This window comes from Oryctolagus cuniculus, chromosome 1, assembly GCF_964237555.1.
Source record: "Oryctolagus cuniculus chromosome 1, mOryCun1.1, whole genome shotgun sequence".
Classification (NCBI taxonomy): Eukaryota; Metazoa; Chordata; class Mammalia; order Lagomorpha; family Leporidae; genus Oryctolagus; species Oryctolagus cuniculus.
In genome coordinates, this window is record NC_091432.1 from 230,778,452 (window position 1) to 230,799,681 (window position 21,230).

Sequence of the window (21,230 nt, forward strand, 5' to 3'; positions counted from 1 at the left end):
CTCACTCTCACACACACACTGTCACAACGTACACGCCCACGCAAGCATGCTCACATGCTGACACTCTCCCGCATACAGCTGTTCATGCTCACCATTCACGCACATGGAGGGCTGGCGTGGCGGCCCGAGGCCATGGACGCACCTCAGAGGCTCCTTCCCCCTGGACACCCGGGCCTCCAGACTCCCGGAGGCCGCTGGCTCCATTCCCCTTAGGGGAGCTTAGGCAGCCCCAGCCAGGGAGCCACCCCAGCCCAGGGAGGAGAGCTCTGAGCCCCAGCCAGGCGTCTCCTGGGGAGAGGGCGACAGGCAGGCCAGCATCTGCCCTGACACAGGCCAGCGAGGACATCAGACGGGAAAGGCAGGCACAGGCTGAGATGGGAAGAGCAACCAGAGCTGGACCTGTCCGTTCATGCGCTCATTCTTCACTTGTCCATCGTTCATTCACTCACTCACCCATTCATCCGGTAGCTGTTTAGGAAGCAGCTGTGTCCGGCCGGAGAGTGCACTGGCTGCTCCGGGTGTAGCAGAGACAGCCATGCCAAGGCCCCGTGCCTCAGGGCAGAGCTACTGTGCAGGGCGTGGTGCCTCGGCCTGTGGCTGCAGCTAGGTCACCCTCTTTCTGTCCACAGCGAGCACTTAGTTGGGTGGGAGCCCCTCGGAGCAGAGGCTGATGGCCAGCCCTGCCCCTGGCCTCTCCAGCAGCCTTCAGGGCCACCTGCTCCTTGCTGGGGGGATCAGGAGACCCCCTGCTTCAAGGGGGTCCTCTCCCATCGAGCCATAGCCCCAGCTCCCGTGGCTTGACCACCAGCCCCCATTTCCATTCCACTCTGGCCTCTACTTGTCCTCCCTAGAGAGACCGTGCTGTCAGCAGGCGGGACGCACAGATCCCTGGGAGAGCGGGAGGGAGGGCTCGGCTCTCGCAGCCCGAAACTCCTCCCTCGGCGTCGCTCCCTTCTCCCGCTGCCACCGCACCACCCAGCACGCAGCCGTGCATCTCCCCCAGGGGAAATAGTCCTGCCCCCTCCCCCAGAAGCCTGGATGTCAGCCAGTGCAGCCCCCTGCCCGGAGACCGCCCGCTGCTCCCTCAGGTGCTGCGTACCCTGCACTAACACCTGCGGGCACAGGAACCAGAGCCAGGGACAGAGGAGGCGGGGCCCACTTGAGAGGGGAAGAGCCTGGGGGGGGGGGGAGCAGCACCTTGCCTGACAGTGCCAAAGCTGGGGGGGGTCATGACCTTTGACCTTCCCCAGAGACCCATTCCTTGTAACAAGCTTAGTTCAGGCCCGGAAGAGAAATGGAGGCAGATACCACGAGCAAAGGCAGGGCCACCCGGCCAGTGGCCCCGCAGCACGTGCCTGTCTGCTGGCTCAGGGCCACCTCTGGGTCACCATTCATGCCCCTGTGAACAGGCAGGCAGGAGGGGGCATCGTCCAGCCTCGGTGGGCTTCTTTGGCCCCATCTGTGGAGTTTGCCTCCCCTGAGTTTTCGCACCTGGGCTGCTCAGCCTGGTGGCCGAAGGCAGCCCTCGGTGGCAGCCAGAGCTCAGGCCACATGTGTCCACTGTGTCCTCCAAGTGGCCGGCCTTCAAGAGCTCCTGCACGGTGTCCCTGAGCCCATGGGCCCCTGCACTGCTCTGTGGGGAGGGTCGGGTGGGGGTGGGGGGTGCAGCACTAACCCTGTCCTTGCTCCACCTGTCCCCTCCTCCACGTCAGCTCCAGCAAGGCCACAGGCCTGCAGGGCTGGGGAGGAGCGGGCAGACCCAGGGAGTCGTGTGGGGGTCGTTTCTCTGCTCCTGGGTGGCCCTGAAGACCCTCTCCTGTCCTCAGGGCCCAGAGTGTGGACAGCGCAGTGGTCTGGGCCCAGGGAGTGGGCCCACTCTTCCCTGTGATCCACCTGACGCCCCAGAGCTATGGGGACAAAGGGGGCGGGGAGTGGCCCAAGGCCGGGGAGTGGCAGGGGCCGGCGGGGCGGGGCGGGGCAGGGCTCCCAGGCAGGCCCTAGAGCCCCCTGCTCCTGAGAAGTGAGAGGAGGGGGCGTTTGCAGCAGCAGCTGCAGGGAGAGGCGCTGGCTGATCAGGATCTTCCCAGAGAGGCGCAGGCTGTTTGTTTCTAGGGCGGGACGGACGCTTGAGAGGCCAGCGCCTGCGTGTGTGGGAGCTTCGTCCTCCTGACCATCACCCAGCCCTGGGGTTGCTGAAGGAACTTCTTTCCTTCGTCTCCTGTAGTCTCCAAATTTCCCACCTTGGGCAAGTGTTGCTGTTCTACCCAGAAAACAAATATTCCGCTTTTTTGAAAGGAACACAGCCAGAAATGACGTATGTGTCACAGAGCACGTGGCCACCGCCTCCCCAAGGCCTCAGAGTCGCCAGGCTCTGCTGAGGGTCTTGTCACGCAAGAGAGACAGCCCATAGTGTGTGTGGGGGGGGGGGGACTAAGCGGCAGAGGAAGCCCCTTCAGTGGGAGAGGGGAGGGGAGGGAAGATGGCGCACTGGCGGCGCAGCGCTCTCGGGGCTGTGGAGGAAATAGGTGGGCGCATCAGGGGTGGCAAAGCTCACACTCAGGGTGCAGCAGGAAGCTCCAACAGGCGGCCTGCAGGGTGCAGCGGGAGGCTCCGACAAGCAGCCCGCGGGGACCAAGTGGAGGCCCCAGGAGCCTTGAGTCGTGTGGAATGGGAGTGGGGCCCGGCAGTGTCTGGGGTCTCTTGGAGAGAGGGGCCCGGATGTGTGCCGACCTCGCAAGTCCCCGTGTGTCTCCCGCCACAGTCGGGACCGCACGGCCTCAGCCTCCCTGAGCCCAGTGCGCAGCTCTGTAGAGAGGATACACGTGGCCGCTCGGGTGTCGATGACTTTCCCCCCATGGGGACCTCCCACTGGCAGGAAAGCCACCCAGGGGTTCCGGTACAGCCATGACGGGACAGACGGACAGGACTGAAGGCGGTCTCGGAGCCCACGCTGGCCTTTGGGGTGGCAGTGAAGGGTGGGGAGGGTCCCCGGGGAGGCTGCCGCAGACACTTGGAGCCTCTCCTGCTGTCCTGTACCTGAATCTGGGGCTCTGCCCAGCCCCTGGGGGTGGTGGCCGTGTGAAACAATTTGCCAAGCTTCTGTTTATGCCCACCCTCCCCATGCCCCTCCCCATGCACAAAACACAATCTCTTGCCTCGATCCCTGGCGAGTGAGGCCCCTCCAGCAGACTCTCCGAAGGAGTGAAGATCCCTGGGCCCTGGGTCCCACAGCCTGGTGCTTGCCTCTGTCCTTGGCCCTGCAGACAGGGCTTGGCCCTGCCGGTCCACTGCTGCCGCTGCTCAGGGAACCAAGAAGCCTCTGCCCGCAGCACCCCTGCCTCGGGCCTCACCTGCTCCAGAGTCAGTGCCTTGGAGGTGGGCAGGGCTCTGCCACGCCTGTGTCTGTCCTCCCCGCTCGCTGCAGGCCAGACTCCACACTTGTCAGCATGCAGAGCGGTCCGTGCTGCAGCTCCCAGGCTGACCCTGGCCCCGAGGCCTGACCTGAAGCCGCTCCTGTCCAGTTCTGCCAGAAGAGAAAATCTGGTGAACTTGGCTGGATTGTGTGTTGTTCAGAAGGATGGAGGCCTGGCGTACAAGTGTGGCTCCCAGGGACCTGCCGCGTGAATCAGGCACGCTGTCCAGGCTACAGCTGGGCCAGGGAGGGGTGCGGCTCGCAGGGAGTCAAGGGCCTCCCAGAGCACTGCCTGGGGCCAGGGGCCTCCCAGGGCCAGCACAGTTCAGGGTGGCAGCTTCCTGCCTGCAGATGAGGGTGAGTCAACAGGAAGTAGCCAAGGCCAGACAAAGCTTCATGGGACTGCTTCCCATCAGGGGTTTGCAGGTGCAGGTGGATGAGCAGCATCACCTGGCCACTTCCACGGGTGCACTCCGACCAGGGCCTCTCTGCGCTTGAGCAAGGGTGCGGGTGGGGAGCCCTCCCTCTGCTAGGAACAAGATGACCGAGGCTTCAGCGTGGCTATTATCCGAGACTGCCCTCCATTCCCCAGCCCCCTAGACTAGCAACGGGGACTCAGAGCCTTGTGACCTTTAACCCCCAGGAGATCTGCACCCTAGAATATGATGGCGGGGGGCGGTGCCTTTCAGACTCACTTGGGCTGGTCTGAATGCCCGTGGTGCTGTTGGCCTACTCTACCCCGGTTGCCTGCGCCTCAACAGCACCCCCTACCCTTCCTGCTCCTGATGGCGTGACCTTGGGCAAGTGGCTCCACCCCTCCAAGCCTCAGGGGGATCCTAACAGCACCAACCTCACCGAGTGGTGTGATGAAGTGAGATAATGAATGAATACTGCTGAGTACTGTGCCTGCCACCCGTCACCGTCACCACCACTGTCACCGTCACCACCACCTTCATCGCCATCATCATCGTCGTCGTCATCCTGCACACCCTGGGTACAGACCTGGTTGCCAGCTTTGTCTTCCCCAGTGAGCTGCACCTGAAAGGAGATGATAGTCTCGTGTCCCATGGCCTTCCTGGGACACATTGTGTTCAGCCACGTGTTGCCAGAGTGACAGTGGGAAAGGGAGCTGGTCTGGGGGAGCCCCCATGGCAGTCCGAGAAGTTGTGTGACTTCTGGGGTTCACCTGCTGCCACTACTCATTCCTTTGGTGTTTGCTGGCCCCAAGCTTTCAGCTCCCGAGTCTTGTCAAAGCAGGAAGTGGCCAGATTACCTGGACCCGCTGGAGCCCCCCAGCCCATCACGCCCTCCTCTGGCACCATGGGGCTCACGTGGCTGGTCACTAGCCCCCTAACTCTCTTCCCCTGAAGGCTTGGCCTGGGGAAGGTCACCGTGACTCTGGCCTCGTCAGCCTGGAGCAGCCACAGTGGCTCAGGCCCTTGGCCCACGTGGGGAAGTGCGCGTCCCGCTGGGGGGAACTTACATCTCCATCCCTAATGACAGCTGGGACAAGTGGCTTTGCCTCCCCGAGCCTCAGTGTCCTAGAAAACAGGGCAAGATAACTGCCCCTCCCCGGGGCTGGGGCTCGTGGCAGGAGCACTTGCTGGCTCATGGTAAGCAGTGGTCGAGAGGGTGCTGCCCTAAGTGCCAGGCAGCCAAAGCTGCCAGGGAATGTGGAAGCACGCCACCCCAGGAGAGCCCAGGGCCACAGCATCGAGTAGCCACGCAGCATAACAGACACTGAGCAAGCCCAGGGAGACCTGCGGAAGGCCGGGGGTGACCCTGGGGTGGGCGCCTCCAGACATGGTCCCAGTCCCAGTCCTAGTGGCAGACCGTGCCGCGTCAACCCCTCTGCCTCTCCCTCCACCCAGGCTATGGAGCTGGACAGACCTAGGCTCAAATCCTGGCTTCCTCTAGTGGGGGACGGGGGACATGGTCCTAAGCAAAGCTCTGGTCAGCAAGCAGGCACCGTGAGCATGAACTACGCAGTGGCCCCTGGGTCTGCCTGCGACCCCCAGCGCCCTGCACTCCCCGTCAGTCCTCCAGCCCGGGAGGACATGAGGAGAGGCTGTCTACAAGGCCAGACTGCTTAGAAGTCGCTGGTTTCGGGCTGTCTGTGGATAAATGCCGGTTCTGCCGCACGTCTCCTCACCACGCAGCACGGGGAGAAGGATGGAAAGAAGGTGGTGGCACTGGCCACAGGCCCGACTGAGGAACCACAGGTGCCTGCACACAGTCCCCATGCTCACGCACTGCTCTGGGCTCAGGAGAAGAGGGGAAGAGACGGCGCCATGAAGACGTCACACAGAGAAGCTCACTGTCAGCCCTGGCAGTGCTCGGCGCGGGGCTGTGACCTCTTGTGCTCGGCGCGGGGCTCTGGCCTGGCTCTGGCAGGTGCTTCCATCGTAGGGGAGAGTCCTGGCATCTGCGGGTGCTTCCCCTGGATCTGAATCACCGCGGCTCCTGGCTTCCTGTAGAGCGTGGAACTCGCTCACACAGCCCAGCCCCTTTCTTAGGGGAGGAGAGGGTGGAGGCGGTGGAGGTTGTCCGGCCTGGCCCATGGGCTGGGAGTTGAGCATACCAGGGCGTCTCATCTGTGTCCTAGCTCACCGGGGTGGGGGGGAGAAGGGGGTGTCAGCCCATGACCGTCATGAGGACCTGTAACATTAGAGGAGTTGGGGGGTTGAGCACATGGTGGGCAGAGGGGGAGGGTCCTGGGGCAGCCACCCTGGAGGGCCAGTGCACTCCCTCCACTCCTGAATTTGGGCCCCTGGAGACTGGGCCCTCAGTGCCAGACAAGAACGGTTCTTTTCTGGGTGGAGGATGGAGGCCCTGGGCTCAGGGGTATGCAGTGCACCTGCTGTGCGTGTGGATGTCCCCACACGTGGCTGGTGATGGGCAACGAGCGGCAGCGCAGGACTCGCTGCGAAGAACACGGATTGTTCGGAAAGGAGGTGCAGACCTTGTCTGACTCAACAAAAGGGGTTTCTTCACCTTCTGGCCAGCAGACAGCTGAGGGGTAGACGTGCTGCAGGGGGCTTGAGAGGCGGAGCCTCGTGTTCGTGCAGAAAGTGAGTTTTCATTCACTCGTTTGTAGGACGAGACAGAGAAAGAGTGAGGAAGGGAGAGGTCTTCCATCCACTGGTTCACTTCCCAAATGCCTGCAATGGCCAGGGCTGGGCCAGGCCAAAGCCAGGAGCCGGGAATTCAGTCCAGGTCTCCCACATGGATGGCAAGGAGTGCAGTCCTCGAGCCATTACCGCTGCCTCCCGGGGTCTGCATTAGCTGGAAGCTGGAGTCAGGAGCAGAGCCGGGACCTGAAGCCAGGCCCTCCGATACAGGACGTGAGTGAAGAAGTGGCTCAAGCCCCGCACCACGCACCCACCCCAGGAAGGGAGGCTTCTAAGACGGGAAAGGGTGCCGCCTTCCCCGAAAGCAGTGGAGCGGGAAGCTGCACGTCCTCCTGGGAAGACCCACGCTGGGGAGGACAGGCGAGAGAAAGGCCAGCTGGGCAGCCCGCGGGGAGCTCCTGGAGCAGCGCGGGGTTTGCTGGGCGGTGGCCAAGGAGCCTGTCCGCTGAGGACGTGGCGTGCGGAATTCAGCTGTGTCCTGGTGATGCTGCACCTACGCCCGGCCCGGTGTGCGAGGTCGTCTGCAACTCTGTGTCTGCTTTTCCATGGCCTTACGGGCCGGCCACCGACTCCTGTGAAACATCTCAGCCTCACACTGGGGGGAGGGGGAAGGGAGGGAGCACTCAATACAAGTTAATGAGAAAAAGAGCGTGGAGGTGGAGACGGCACGCGGGCTCTGAGGAGTGTCGCGTGCACTGAGCAGGCAGCTCCAGCCGTGCCCGAGATGAACTTGCAGGGACGCGGGGGCCTGGGGCAGGGATCGGGGAGGGTGACCACAGGCTTTCCTGAGCTAATGGCCATCCAGGCGCCTTGGGGAGTGTCTGGTCTTCCCGGGCTCTTGCTAAAATTCAGCGCTTTTCCTCTGAAGCAGGGGACGTCTCTATGCCACGCTGGGGCCTAACTGGCGGGTTCCGGTTCGGAATTCTCCCAGGACCCGGAGCTGCGTCTACAGGTACTCATTTATTTGTCTGGGTGCTTGCTGGGTGCCAGGCATGTAGATAAAGGCTGCGTCTATGAGCGACACCCCAGAGAGGCGATGTGGGCAAAGACCGGAAGAGTGGAAGGAACTGGCCAAATAACGGGAAGTCCCAAGTAGGGGAAATGTCCCCAGCCAAAGGGACAGCCCAGGGGCCACGAGGCAGGAAGTGAAGGTGATTCCAAGGGCGGGGGAAGGGTCACCAGTGTTGTAAGGAATGAGAGGGGAGGGGGCCCAAAATGAGGCTGGAACCCATACCTTAAAAAGCAGGGAGGAGCCATTGGGTGGGGAGGAGCAGGTGGTGGCATGACCTTGATCTTGGCCACAGTGTGGAGAGGGCTCAGGAAGAAGGCAAGAGTGGACGCAGGACAGCACTGAGCAGCCGTCCGAAGATCCAGGGGCCTAAGGTGGAAAAGTAGAGGCAGACTCAGTACGTCTTGGGATTGCTTAGGCTGTGAGGGCAGGGAAGAAAGAAGAAACCCCAATGTTGGTGCTCGAGCTGTGGGCAGGCGTGGGGAGAAGGCGCGATGGCTGAGGTGCCTCCAGCCCCGGCAGCAGATGCAGATCTGGGCATGGGAGAGGGCTGGGCGGGCCGTGCACTTGGATATCCTTGCCTGTAGGTGGCGCCTGATCCCCAAGGGAAAGGGTGGGAGGAAGAGCTGGAGGAGGAGCTGGCCATGGTGGCCTTGGCTCCGTCCCTCCTCCCTCCTCCCAGTCCGCCCGTCCCTCTGCCTCGTCCCCACTGCCAGAGCTGAGGCTGCAAGGCCTGCTGTTCCCAGGTGCAGAGGAAACCTGCAGGTGTGAGCCCTGGACATGGCCAGGAGGAAGCCACGGCGGAGGTGTCAGGATTGGGTAGGGGGCTGCCAGGGGCAGGGCTGTGGGGCACTTGGTGCCTAAGCCTGGAGCTTCGCAGCCCTCAGGAAGACAGGGACGGAAGCACTCAGCTGCCAGCAGACCGTTGTGCTCTCCGGTGGCCTTGACCCCTGCCCCCTGGCCTCGCCCCAGCCCTGGTGGGGCTCTGCCTGCAGCAACAGCATGGCCTTAGCGACGGGGCCCCTGGGAACCCTGGGGAGTTCCAAGGCCACACCTGACTGCGTCTCCCTCAGCCCCACAGGTCCCTGCATCTGCACCCTGGGGAGCTCGACGGCCGTGCCCACCATAGAGGGACCTCTGAGAAGGAAAACCCTGCTCAAGGAGGGCCGGAAGCCCGCGGTGAGTGCAGGCGCACCTGCAGCAGAGGCAGCAGCAAGGGGCCTGGGGCCAGCCCTGGCCGTGCCCCGAGTGGGAAGAGCCTCCATTGCTACATCCAGAAATCAGGACAGAATAGTGCCCCCCCCACCCCAGAGGACACGTGGGGGCTCCCTCTGGGCCGCAGGGTAGCATGTGTGGGTGCTAACGTGCCTTTCCTAGGGCCCTCTGAGGCCCAGGTCACCTAAACAAGTAGGAGGGGTGTCCTGGCCCTGCCTTCAGAAAGGAGGACTTAGGGAGTGAGGAAGTGGGGGCAGGAGAAGCCTGCCTGCCTCCTGGCCCTGACTGGAGTTGGTATTGCCGGCAGATGGCGGAGGGCTGGGGAGCCTGAGGCCTGCGCCGGCATCGGCAGGGCTGCAAGGCGGGTAATCAGGCAGCCGGGGGCTGTGGTCACTGTGCCTCGCCTTCCTCTGTAGCTGTCCTCGTGGACCAGGTACTGGGTCATTCTCTCAGGATCCACCCTGCTGTACTACGGAGCCAAGTCCTTGCGGGGCACAGACCGGAAACACGTAAGTGTCATGTGAGGACTCCCGGGTGGGGCTCGGGCTAGCAGAGGAGGGAGCTGGGCGGCCTGCGGGGGTGGGGGTGGGGGTGGGAAGGAGCCTGGCTCGGCCCAGATCAGCCTCCCTGTGAAGGGACGGCCTCAGGCCTGGGCCTCCGCCTCTGTCACTTTCCTCCAGTACAAATCCACGCCCGGCAAGAAGGTGTCCATCGTGGGCTGGATGGCGCAGCTGCCCGACGACCCCGCGCACCCGGACGTCTTCCAGCTGAACAACCCTGACAAAGGTGGGCAGCGGAGCGAGCCGCCCTCCCCTCGCTCCCGCCTCCGTGCCCGCCGAGAGTGCGTTCTGCAGCCGTGCAGCGCTCCGGGTGCCGCTGCTCACCCGGCCCCTCGCTGTCCAGGACACTGCTTAGGGCATGGCGGCCGTGTGCGGGATGTGGGGCTGTGGGCCTTACCTGTGGCTGCCGGGACCCATCACCGCTGGAGCAGTAACTTCAGGGTCTCTCAGTAAATAACGTGAAGCTGCACAGGGCGGGCCACATGGTGGCTAGAAGCACTGTGGCTCTTGGGAGACTTCAGGGACCCCCATCCCCCACCTCAGCATGCCTGTGCCAGGAGGCTGTACAAGTCCACAGACAACCCAGGGCGGAAACCTGTGTCTACCAGAAGCTCTAACTTGACCTTCCCTGCTGTCTCCCAGTGTCTCTGGTCCCACCCTCCCCCCACAACCTTGCTGGGGAAGAGGGGCGTGGCAAAGCTCCCAGGCTGCCCAGGTCCTAGGTTCTGACTGCGGCCTGGAAAGCCCCCCAGCAGGAATACTGAGCTTAGGATCTGAGCTTAGGGTCCCGTGCGTACACAACCCCGGGGTCTTGCTGCAGTTCAGACCTGGAGTCGGCAGATCTGGGACGGAGACCCAGACCCTTGCATTCATAGCAAGCCCCTAGGCGGTGCTCAGTGCACAGCGGTGCCAGCCAAGGGACCTTGGAATGCCGGAGGAAGGCATTGTCCCCACGCAGAGGGAAGGTGACGCAGGGGTGGCCAGGGTCAGTGAGTAGAATCCAAGGGGCCCGAGAGCCGGAGCAGGGAAGAAGTCACGTCTTAGTTAACGCTCAGTGACCTCTGAACCCATCCACTGTGAGTGTAAACCCCAAACCAAAATGTAGCAGTGTCCCAGGGAAGTCACCCATGTCGCCGATGCGTTGAAACCCCATTTATGCTCTGTGAAAGCACAGCACAGCGCCAGGGCTGCCCTTGGTCCTCACAGTCAGTGCGTGAACACAGCAGCCTGCGTGCAGTGCGTCACCCCTTGGTTCCACAGGACTGCAGATGTGCTGTGCACTTTACATTACGCATGTGTAACGGCCGGGCTCCACCAGATAGCCAGAGGCACCGGGGCCCGAAGCATGGCTCTGAGCCCGTTCCCAGGAGGCGGCGCGGGGGAGGGGGCTGCGGCTGAGCTCCCTAGGTTTAGTCCCCTGTTTCCCTCCCGTCACAGGCACAGGCCGACCTGCCAGGTACCCCTCTCGGTAACCAGTGGTTTCTCTGCCCCCCAGGCAATGTTTACAAGTTCCAGACTGGCTCCCGATTCCATGCAATACTGTGGCACAAGCACCTGGACGACGCGTGTAAAAGCAACAGGCCTCAGGTAAAGGCCCCAGGCCCCGCCTGTCCGCAGAAACGGCCGCCCTCGCCCTGAGACTGGGGGGCCTCGGGGAACAAGGCTCCGGCTCCCCTGCGAGCCCATTAGCTCTGCTCCCAGCACACCCCCGCCTTGGAATCCCCATCTTAGACGAGGGATCCTTTCTCCACTCAGAACCAAGCCCTGCTCCACATCGCAGCTTCCAGTCCAGTGCCCGTGTCTTCCCCACTGAAGGAAATGCCACCAAACACCCACTGGGAGCACAGTCAGGTGGCCCAGGGGTCGGGCCCCAGCATCTATTCAGCTGCTGCTCTTGGGGGACACTGCACAGTGACAAGGGGCCTCCCTGTCCCCAACCCTCGGGAAGAGGCACAGCAGCGAACCCACCTGCGGGCCAACCAGGAGCCAGGCAGGGCTGCCGAGAAGGGGCCAGCGCTTCCCGCTGTGTGGCGCCCCGGGGCATCTGCGTTGCTGCGCGCCCCCTCTGGCTGCCGGGCCTGGCTCTGGCCTGGCTGCTCCCCCACCACGCCCACCCTCTCCTCGCCAGGCGTTGTGCGAAATGCGTCACATGCAGGAATCGGCCGAATCCTCCCCACGCCCCTCGGAGGTAGGTCCTCTCGCTGTGTCCGTTTCACTCTGAGGCTCCCAAGGCTCAGCAAGCAGCAGGCACTCGACCCAGTCCCCTCCGTTAGGGAGCGGTGGGGCTGGGATCCTGAACTTAAGCCACGAGCTCTGCTGCCTCTACTTCCCCCGTCCCAGCCCACTACAGATGAGCAAAAGGCCTGGAGAGAAGAGGCTGCTCCCAGCTCCCGCCTTGAGGTGGGCAGGCAGGACCCCGTGGGCAGCAGAAACATGCACAGTGATGGGAGGGAGCTGGGGTCGCTGGACCCCTCCCCTCGGCCTGTCTGGGGAGTGAGCAGCGGGCGCGCGCTAGATGGTGACAGCTTCCGGAGGAAGGGTGGGCAGCAGCTCCAAGGCCAGGGGACCTCAGCACAGGCGAGCTCACACCAGGTGTTTGGGTCCAGGAGGACAGGGACAGCACAGACTGCTTGGCCCCTCAAAGCAATGCCTGTGGACAGCAGGGGGAGGGCTCTAGGGGCAGGCCCCAGGGTCCGCGCCCAGGTCAGAGTCGCATCTGTGATGTGATGAAGACATGCGTGAGAAGCTGGTGGAGATTATAGATTATAGATTATAGTCCCCAACAAACTAACACCGCAGGACAGGACCAGTCCAAGGGTGAACCTGTGACTCACCCTGGTGACTGCTAGGAATTCTTTTTAAAGATTCATTTGTTTCTTTGAAAGTCAAAGTTATGGGGAGAGAGAGAGAGAGATAAAGAGAGAGAGAGAGAGGGAGAGATATTGATCTTCCATCTGCTGGTTCACTCCCCAATTGGCTACAACGGCTGGGGCTGGGCCAGGCTGAAGCCAGGAGCCAGGAGTTTCATCTGGGTCTCCCATGTGGGTAGCCAGTGGGTCTCTCATGTGGGCCATCCTCCGTGACTTTCTCAGGCCATTAGCAAGGAGCTGGATCAGAAGTAGAGCAGCCAGAACACAAACTGGCACCCATATGGGGGGGCGGGTGCCGGCGCCGCAGGTGGCAGCTTCAGTTGTGGTGCCACGACACTTCCCTGACTGGCACCCATATGGGGGGGGGGGGGGAGCCGGCACCTGCCATGACACTTCCCTGACTGCTAGGAATTTGCCTCGGGGATGTGCTCACTCCTGACCTCCAAAACATACGCCCAAGAATGTCCCCTGCAGTGCTGTCCTCGACACAGGCCCCGGCACCTGCGCCACCTTCAGGAGACCCCTGTCGTGTGACCCCTGGTGGGAGGTGGGCGTGTGGTGGCCTGAAAGGAGCACCAGGTAGAGGTAGCGGAGCCAGGGGGCCAGCACTGCGAAAGCCGGGTCCCCGCTGTGTCCAGGACCCGCGAGACGCCTCCGGAACGTTCATGGAAAGAGCTGTGCGTGGGTTTAAAAACGTTTTGCACCAGAATTCCACTTCACAACCTTGTGGAGGTCTGTGCATATCACATTTGGAAACCGACACACAGCCACCCCAAGCCTGTCATTGCCAGACTGCTCTCATACCATTGCAGGTTAAGCCAAGGTGGCGTTCTGTCCCTGGGAGGGAAGACCAGGGGTTCTGGCCGCCAGCTGTCCCCAGGTGGGTCAGAAGGACCCAGGGGCTGCACCTCAGCTCCCTGTCCTCCAAGAGGGCAGCCCCTCCGCCTGCTCCCACTGCTGTGCCTGGGGCCCTCGTGAGCCGTGAGCACCACTAAGAACACAGCACACTGAAGCCACGTGCAGGTGCCTCACAGGTGGCCCTGACAGCTCCCAGGTGGCCACCTGGCTGCAGGAGGAAGGAGAGGCAGGGTGAGGGGTGGGGACGGAGCAAGGCTTGGTCTCTGCCCTGTCTGTGCCGGCAGCCTTACACCTGGCAGGAATAGCCAGGGGGGCCCTGAGCAAGAACCCCTTGTCCCTGTCTAGGGCAGCAGCCAGCAGCCGCTCTACAGCAGGTGGGGGCAGAGGGGGCGGGGCGAACCCACCGGGAGGGGTGGTTTTGGTTGGAAGGACAGAGGATGGAATTTCAGGTACTGGCAGATGCACAGTGCCACAGCAAGGTCTTGCAACTTTAAAGTCTTTTTGTCCAATCTTCAGACCTGGGGAGGAAATATTTTTCATTTTCCCCTTTTTATTTCTAATTTAGTTTCCACCAAGTGTTCCCACTCTGGGCTATACGTAGGTAAGAAAACGTTGGCAATACCCTAAGAATCGGATAGCCGAGGGTCATCCAAGCCAGTTACAGGGGCGCAAGGAGGGTACGGCAGGTGCCGGGGAGACACCTGCTCACACGGGGAATCCCAGCACTGCGTTTCTCAACGCTGAGCTTAGCCAACACTGAGTCCACTTCAGCCGTGTTTATGTCCTCCGTGTAAGATGTAAACACAGCAGTGAGCACGCGCGTACCTAGCTCCCCGTCTAAACACAGTCATCCCCGGGGCCCTGGAACACCCCCCCTCCCTCCTCGACAGGCCTCCTCCTACTTCTGTCCTCACCCCCGATGCGTTCACCGCTCACCATCTCAGAGAACACACTGGATTCCTCCCTGCGTCGTCTTGGTGCATTTTTACAATTATTTTTTCATAAATAGAACCAGAGCCGTACATTTCTTCAGTGACCTGGAGTCTCCTCCCATGCATTCCCGACATCTCTCTGCACCCACGGCGCTGTCATCCGCTTATTTGTACTGAGTTTTCAAACCCATTCTTCTGCTACCACAGGGCAGAAGCTAAGGCCTTGCCTTGTCGCTCCGCCCAGCCCACCGCCACCCAGGGGGCCCACCTCGGGCCATCAGTCAGTCCCTGTGGCGCCTGGAGCCGCCCAGCCCGCTGGGAGCTGCTCATGCGAGTGACCCTCGCCGTCTTGCCTTTTCTCCTGCCGGCAGCACTGCCGTGGCCGTTCTGACAAGTCTCCTGCGCACAAGGACACACTTTTTTTTTTTCCAGTTTATCATTCTGAGCAAGTGAACACCTGGTTGGGTTTATTTGCATGAAATCCTGTTCATATCTGGAACCCACCACAGTGCTGGGGTAGGCGTCCCGGGGCTGGGAGGCTGAGGGCCGCTGGGCCAGACGCGGAACCACTCTGACCTCAGGGCTGGGATCTTCCCACGTTCCGGTCCTGGGGCCCAGCAGTGGGGAGGTCTTGGGGTTCCCAGTATTCCCAAGCTTTCTTCTCCTCCTCCTGTGCTTCCTCGTGCCGACTTCCCGTCTCCCGACCACACCCCTCTCTCTGAGTGCGCTGGTTTGACCCCCGGGGGCCTTGGCCCCATTCCTGCAGGGTTCGTCTCCTCCCCACCCCAGGCACAGGCTTGTTTTGGTCACGGGACAGTGGCTGAGGGCCTGGGCTTACTTACTGTGACACGTAGCCTCTCTAAGCCTCAGTTTGCTCATCTTCATAATGGGTGTGCTCCCGGCACCTGCCCAGCGGGGTCGATGGGAGGACTCGAGGTCGTGGCACATTTGAGGAGTTCAGAGCAGTGCCCGGCACAGGATGGTCACTGAACACCTGCTGGCTGTCGTTAGCACTGTGCCCGCTCCCCCGACCTGCCCCTTCTCCTAAAGAACGCCCCTTGGCCCTTTCTAAGAGGTAGGAACTTTGACAAGAGGCTGAGCTTTCTCTTCTAGGTACCTGCAAACCTTATGTCGTTTGAATGAGTCTCTGCAGGACTTGGCGTGACTGCAAAGGCTTCTGGGAGCCCAGCCCGGGCCTGGTGGTGAAGAGCAGTCCTGGGCACAGGCTGGGGCCAGGGCGCTGGGCCCCCCACAGCCAGACTCGGGGGCACGGCCTGCGCCGGCCTCACAGCGCCCGAGGGCTCCCCCAGTGCAGGATCCACCTGTCAGCCCCCAGCGACTCTCATGACGCTCATTCCGCGGCGCCACCCCGCGGGGGCCGGTGCTGGACCCCAGACTCTCCGCCCTGCGCTCTCTGACTCTGGGTCTTCGTCCGTCCACCAGCTGCTTCTGCCGCTGGAGCGCAGTCGGCCCGCGTTGGGTTCTCCGTGCTTCCCGCCGCACGCAGAGTGGACAGCGGCCAGCAGCAGCGCGTGGCGGCGAGCGGGGCCAGGGAGCAGGGACAGGCTGTGCCGCAGGCTTGTCACAACCCAACGACACACGGCGTTGCTCGCCCACGGCGCCGCCGCAGATTCTGTACAGATTTTGTACAACGTGCACGAGCAGGTGTGAACTCGGAGAAACATGCATTTTGGCACGAGACTGGTGACATCACACACTTCGTTCGCTTTGAGGCCCGCTTTAACCCTGTCCTCCATGAATGCCGAGAGCGAGCCCAGGTTCCTCCTGTGTTAAGGGTCCCTTGCGTTCTTTTACTGTAAACAAACAATGCCTTAACTCGTGTCTTGTTTTCTGTCCCTATGGGTGCTATTCATCTGGAAGGCCTGCTCCCTGGGCCCCTGGGGCCCTTCCAGGCCTTGTCGCTGTCAGCCCTTCTGAGACAGGACCTGGCCCAGGACTGTGGACTGGGCCGCTGGCCAGCTCGCTTGCTCCTGTGCCCCCTCTTGGCAGGGCCTGGAGCCCTTCTCTCCTCTCCCTGCCCCACCACGCCCAGATGGGAGGTTGCGACATTTTTCTCCCTGGAAGCAGCCTGGAGGCCACGGAGCTCACAGAGTTGGGGTGCACAGAAGCCACGTGGCACCAACCTGGCCCCGCAGGGCGAGGCTTCCGCTGCCCTCATCTCCCCCATTTGCCTGCACTGCCAGGACAGGACCCCGCCGGGACTCCTGATCATCACGCCGGGGAGCTGAGTGACACTGAGGCCTTAAGCTCCTCCAGTCTTGCCCCCAGATGCAGTCACCAGCAAGTCCTCCATCATCCAAGTCCAAGGGCACCATTGGTGATGGCCATGTGACCGGAGAGCCAAGCCAGGGAGTGAACCGTCCAGCGTCTGCGTCCAGTTAGGAGCTCTTCCCACAAATGTCAGCCTTGACCGCTCACCTTTTATTTTGCACAAATACATTTTTATTCAAAATAATAAGTTCCTCTGTCATCATAGCTTCTCTCTCCCTCCTCTTCCTCCCCACCCCCTCATCTTCCTTTTCCTTCCTCCCCTCTGTCTGTCTGTCTGTCTGTTTCTCGCTCGGATATCCTAACTGGGAGAAGGAAACCCCAAAGCAGTTTTCTGAAAGAGACCGAGTTTCTGGTCCCCATTGCTATGGTGATTTCCAAGTTCACATCTTCCAGGCATCAAACCACCCTTCAGAGCTCCTGGGTGAGACGCACGCCATCAGCATCTATGCCAGGAACCGGGAATAGGACCCGCCACTGGATTGGGCTCACATGGTGACAGACTGGAGCGATCCGGTTAGGAAAGGAGTTGTCGTCAGGATCGCCTTCTGCAGCTGAGCCTGGCTGTGCTCGGAAACCAGCCCCCTGTTCAAGCAAAGACTAGGGACGTCCATCCAGATGGCAAAGTGGACGCACCAAACCTTGGCCACAGGTGCTGTGCACAGCCACCCCTAGCCGGGGCCTGGACGCGTGCACCCAGCTCTACCAGTGAGTTCAGATGGGCCGTGGGGATCTGCGTGACAACACCAGCCGCTCCAGACACCTCTGCCCGGAACCACGCAGCGTTCATACCTACCCTACCTTGAATCTGATTCTGTCTTAAGTTCGGATCAGAACATCGGCTACTTGTTTTCCTTGAGTTTCTCCACTCTTCCCACTGCCCTGTGGGGCACACACAAATGGCAGTCCCCAAACCCCGGAATCTTGGGCTCCCTTAAGTCAGACTGTCTTCTGGTCGTTCTTCTTTGTCATGAGCACTTTGTTCTGAGCTAATCTGAAACGGCACAACCACAATTCAGTGTTCAGTCTCTTCACGAGTTGGGACCGATCCCTCATCCCCTCCCAGAGACGTTCTTAGCTTGGACTCTTGGAGAATCTGGTTAGACGTTGTTGGCTCAGAGCCTCGTAGCGCCACGTGGGAGCCTCCACTACAGCAGAAGAGTGCCTGGGACGGAGCCGGGTGATGCTCGGCTCTGCCTGGGAGCTGGGGCCAAGCACGCGAGCGCCGTGCTGCTGGTCCTCGCGCTGCGGACGCGGAGGCCTGTGAGCCGGGGCGCGGGGGAGATCTGGAGGTGGACTCAGCCTGGAAGAAAGCTCCTCTGTGTGTGGCTCCTTGGCTGGCCACCACGCACAAACGCTGGCGAAACCACTGGAGGCGTTCTGTGGAATAGGGTGCAGGTGGTTTGTTTTTAAGCAATGGATCATGGCACCCCCAAAATGAAAGATATAGAGAAGTATCTATGGCCTGTGGAATAGGCAGCTGGTGGCTCTGTCCCAGGAAGACACCCGCCGCTCCCTGGAAGTCCTTTGTTGGCCCTCAGTGGAATGCATTTTGTAACTCAAGGCAGCTGAGCTACTCTGCGGAGGATGGATTTGCGGGGAGGGCAGCAGAAATCCCGCCCTTAACTTGCCCGGTGAGCGTGCAGGCCCCTCCTCCCTGGCCGGCAGCACACTGGGCGCCCCGTCGGACTGTGCGACGTGAAGGGGTGACACTTGGGGGACTTTGTCTAGGGGAGACCTGCTCTCCCTCGCCAGCTGAATTGATAGTTTTGATTTTCCTCTTTCTCACCGAGATGGCCAATATGTCTTTGATCATGGCCTCCCACCTCCCAAGCCCAGGAGATGTGTATCTCACAGGTGGTCCATGAAAACAGGAGGCCGTTCGCACAGCCAGGTCCGCTATAGTCTTCGCGTGGGGCCCAGCTCTGTGCCCGCGCTGCAGGTGCCGGCAGCCACCAGGTGGACGTTGCCAAAACGAGGGCTTCCTTTTGGTGACACCAGAAGTGACTTTTTAGCCCTCCAGCCGACTGACATGTTGAGTGATTTCATGTTTAAAAAGGCAAGAAACAGAAACCCCTGTAAGAGTCCCTTAGAAATAAGAGGCCATCTGCACAGTTCATTCACTCACACCCCTGCCAGTGCTTCCTGTGTGCCAGGACAGACCCAGCCCCGCCCTCATGGGCCTGAACAAGGCAGTCCCCCCACCCAGCCCCTGCTCTCTCCGGGCACGGGGTACAGTCTCGAGCAGATTTCCCTGGAAAGGCTTCAGAAGGGTTTGACAGACTGACCGGCCTCTGGATGCACAAGGCAGCGGCAGTGAGGGCCAGGCGAGGCGCTGGCCCAGGGGCCGCTTGGCTCCGAGCAGCCGGGAGCAGAGCGAGTCCATCCGTGCAAGGAGAGTTGGGTCAGAATGTTCACAGTGTTTATGTCGTAGGCTTAAAAAAAAAGTCAGTGTTAAATACAAGTACAGTATGGGCAAGAGCCGCGTTCCCTTGGGCGTTGGGAGCTTGTAGCCTGGACTGGAGACCGCCTCAGGGCGTGGGCCGCACGAGGCTGTGGCCCCCTCGGGCAGCGCCGAAGTCCTGCTCGCAGCGCGCCCCATCTCTGAACGACTGTGACCCTTCGGTAACGAAACAATAGTACTTAAGTTATTAGTATGGTATAATCTTCAGTAAATCTTCGTGCCAAAATGCATGGTTTTCCACTTAGCATTCAAAATGTGGCGCGGAGCGTAGCTTTCCGTTGCTTACGAGTCTCTGCATTTCCGTTCCTTCCCCGTGGGCTCTGTTGCACTCTGCCCCGGGCAGCCCCCCGCATGCAGCTGTGTGTGCACTTTGTCCCTGTGAACCTCCGCGCCGCAGTCAGCCACGCCGGGCGGCAGCCCTCTGTGGTGTTCTCTAGGTTCTTGGTGTGAAGTATTTTGTTACCTCAGTCTTGTACCAAGTTGCTGTATTTTTCAGCTCGTTACTCTGATAATAATTGTTTCACTAATGAAAGACTTTCATGTACAAACATCTTTGTTTACTTGGAAATTAAATGTGTTTTCCAATGACTGTCGCTCAGTTTATTAAACTCACACGCGTTCCTTAGCAAACAGTTGCTGCGCCAGACGCCAGCGTGGAGGAGGCATGGGACGCCCGGAGCTCAGCCGGGAGGCGACCAGGATGAAAGAAACACAGAGGAGCGGTGTCCTCGGACAGGGCGGGGACAGCGCCTGGGCACAGGGCTGGGGTGAGGACCTGGGGAAGCCACGGGGCCGGGGCCGTTGGGAGATTCCCCTGAGAGCCTGCAGGGCGGAAGAGGCAGGGAGAATGGGGAGCAGCAGGCGCGGGAGTGGCAGAGTCCAGGCCGGAAAGAAACAGAAGGCGGGGAGGGCTTCCTGGAAGCCCCCGCCAGCCTGCCTGGGCCTGTCCCACGCACACCTGAGGGCAGGGGCTGCGCGGAGAGGGGAGCTGGCGTCTCACGTCTCTCTCCCCTGGCCCCCCAGGCTCCTCGTCCAGCACCCCATTCCTTCTCTCGCACCGGCACCTCCACTTTGCACCTGCAGCAGCAGAGCAGGCCAGGCCTGGACAGAAAGCACCTGGACGTCCCTGGGGGACGGGTGCCCTGGGAAGCGGGTGACCCGGGCTGACCGTGGGGTCCCCGAGCCCTGCTGGCCTCAGGCTCCAAAGCGCCAGTGGCCCGTTCTCGGAGCACATTCATGGGCCCTACACCACCACCCCGTTCCAGGCCCGCCTTCGCGGCCACGCTTCCCTCGGTGTGTGTGTGACCAAGCCCGGCTTGCAGAGGGAGCCCTAGCCCATCTCCTTGGGATTCAGATGGCAAGGCGACCCCCCAGCTTTATCCTTAGCCGCAGTGCAGTTTGAGGGCTCTGAGACGATGCATCTGACTTTGGGAGTGAGGATGGTGGTGGTGGTTGCGGGGAGTGGGGGGGTGACCTGGGGTGGTCCCAAAGTTGGATAGTGACCAGTCAGTACTTGAACTCGCGGCTGGTGCAGCCTGCAAAGCGCCAGCCCCTCAGCCTCGCTGCGCGCAGGACACAGCGGTACCTCCCCTAGGTGGATGGAGCGACCCCGAGCCAATGTCGGACGCCTGCAGCCAGGAGGACCCAGGGGTGAGCGGAGTGGGGGAGGGCGCGGCCCGGTGGGCGGAGCCTCTGGCGCTGTGGGCGGGGCAGTCCTACCCGCCGCGGCGGAGCTGTGGTGGAGCCCTGACCGGCCTGGGACACGAGCGGGGATGACCGCTGACTGGGGCACCCGGGAGAGGAAGGGACGGGGTCGTGCCTGTAGGCGGGACTCCGGGAAGAGCGGCCCTAACATGGGGCGGGGCTATGATAGATGGGGCCAGGAGGGCTGGAGTGAGGAGGGGGCGCCGCGCGGGAGCTCAGTAGCAGATGGGCGGGCCTGGGTCCGTGTTGAAGGGCGAGAAGCCAGAGGACCAGAGCCGTGGGCGGACAGTTGGGTGGGGTGTACGAGGCCTGTGGGTTCTCCAGGGGTGTGGCGAGCCGGCCAGAGAAACCCGAAGTGCGGCTGGAGCTCGGGGCGGGGCCGGGGCGGGGCCAGAGCCTGGCTAACAGGCGTGGGGTCGAGGGAACGGAAGCTAGGGGCGGGCCTGGGGCGGAGCTGGCCCTGGCAGAGGGGCGCGGGGCGGGCAGGGCTGGATTCGGGGCGGGGCCGGGGCGGGGCCAGAGCCTGGCTAACAGGCGTAGGGCCGAGGGAGCGGAAGCTAGGGGCGGGCCCGGGGCGGGGCTGGTCCCGTCAGAGGGGTGCGGGGTGGGCCGGGCTGGATTCGGGGCGGGGCCTGGTCCGCTCGGAGCAGGCGGGGCCAGGGCGGGGCCTAGGCCCGGCTGAGGGGCGAGGGGTCGATCGGACCGAATCTCAGGGCGGGGTAGGGCGGGACTGGGGCGGGGCCTGGTCCCCGACTAAAGGCTGACTGAGCTGGAGTTTGGGGCGGG

General features: G+C 62.1%; 1 protein-coding gene across 19 annotated transcripts in view; it reads left to right on the plus strand.

Moving 5' to 3' along the window:
- The window catches only part of RALGPS1 (Ral GEF with PH domain and SH3 binding motif 1), a 267,729-nt gene extending 248,401 nt beyond the window's left edge, over window positions 1-19,328 (plus strand). For 11 of the 19 annotated variants that reach the window (XM_051855034.2, XM_051855036.2, XM_070056996.1 and 8 more), the window contains 7 exons: window positions 7,412-7,495; window positions 8,626-8,731; window positions 9,184-9,276; window positions 9,448-9,553; window positions 10,823-10,914; window positions 11,456-11,515; window positions 15,101-19,328. In XM_051855034.2, the coding sequence (XP_051710994.1) occupies window positions 7,412-7,495; window positions 8,626-8,731; window positions 9,184-9,276; window positions 9,448-9,553; window positions 10,823-10,914; window positions 11,456-11,515; window positions 15,101-15,130 (571 nt within the window). In that variant the 3' untranslated portion in view covers window positions 15,131-19,328. The remainder of the gene's footprint in view (window positions 1-7,411; window positions 7,496-8,625; window positions 8,732-9,183; window positions 9,277-9,447; window positions 9,554-10,822; window positions 10,915-11,455; window positions 11,516-15,100) is intronic. The other 8 variants (XR_011382172.1, XM_070056966.1, XM_070056971.1 and 5 more) reach the window with 3 other exon arrangements.
- Window positions 19,329-21,230: the final 1,902 nt, after the last annotated feature.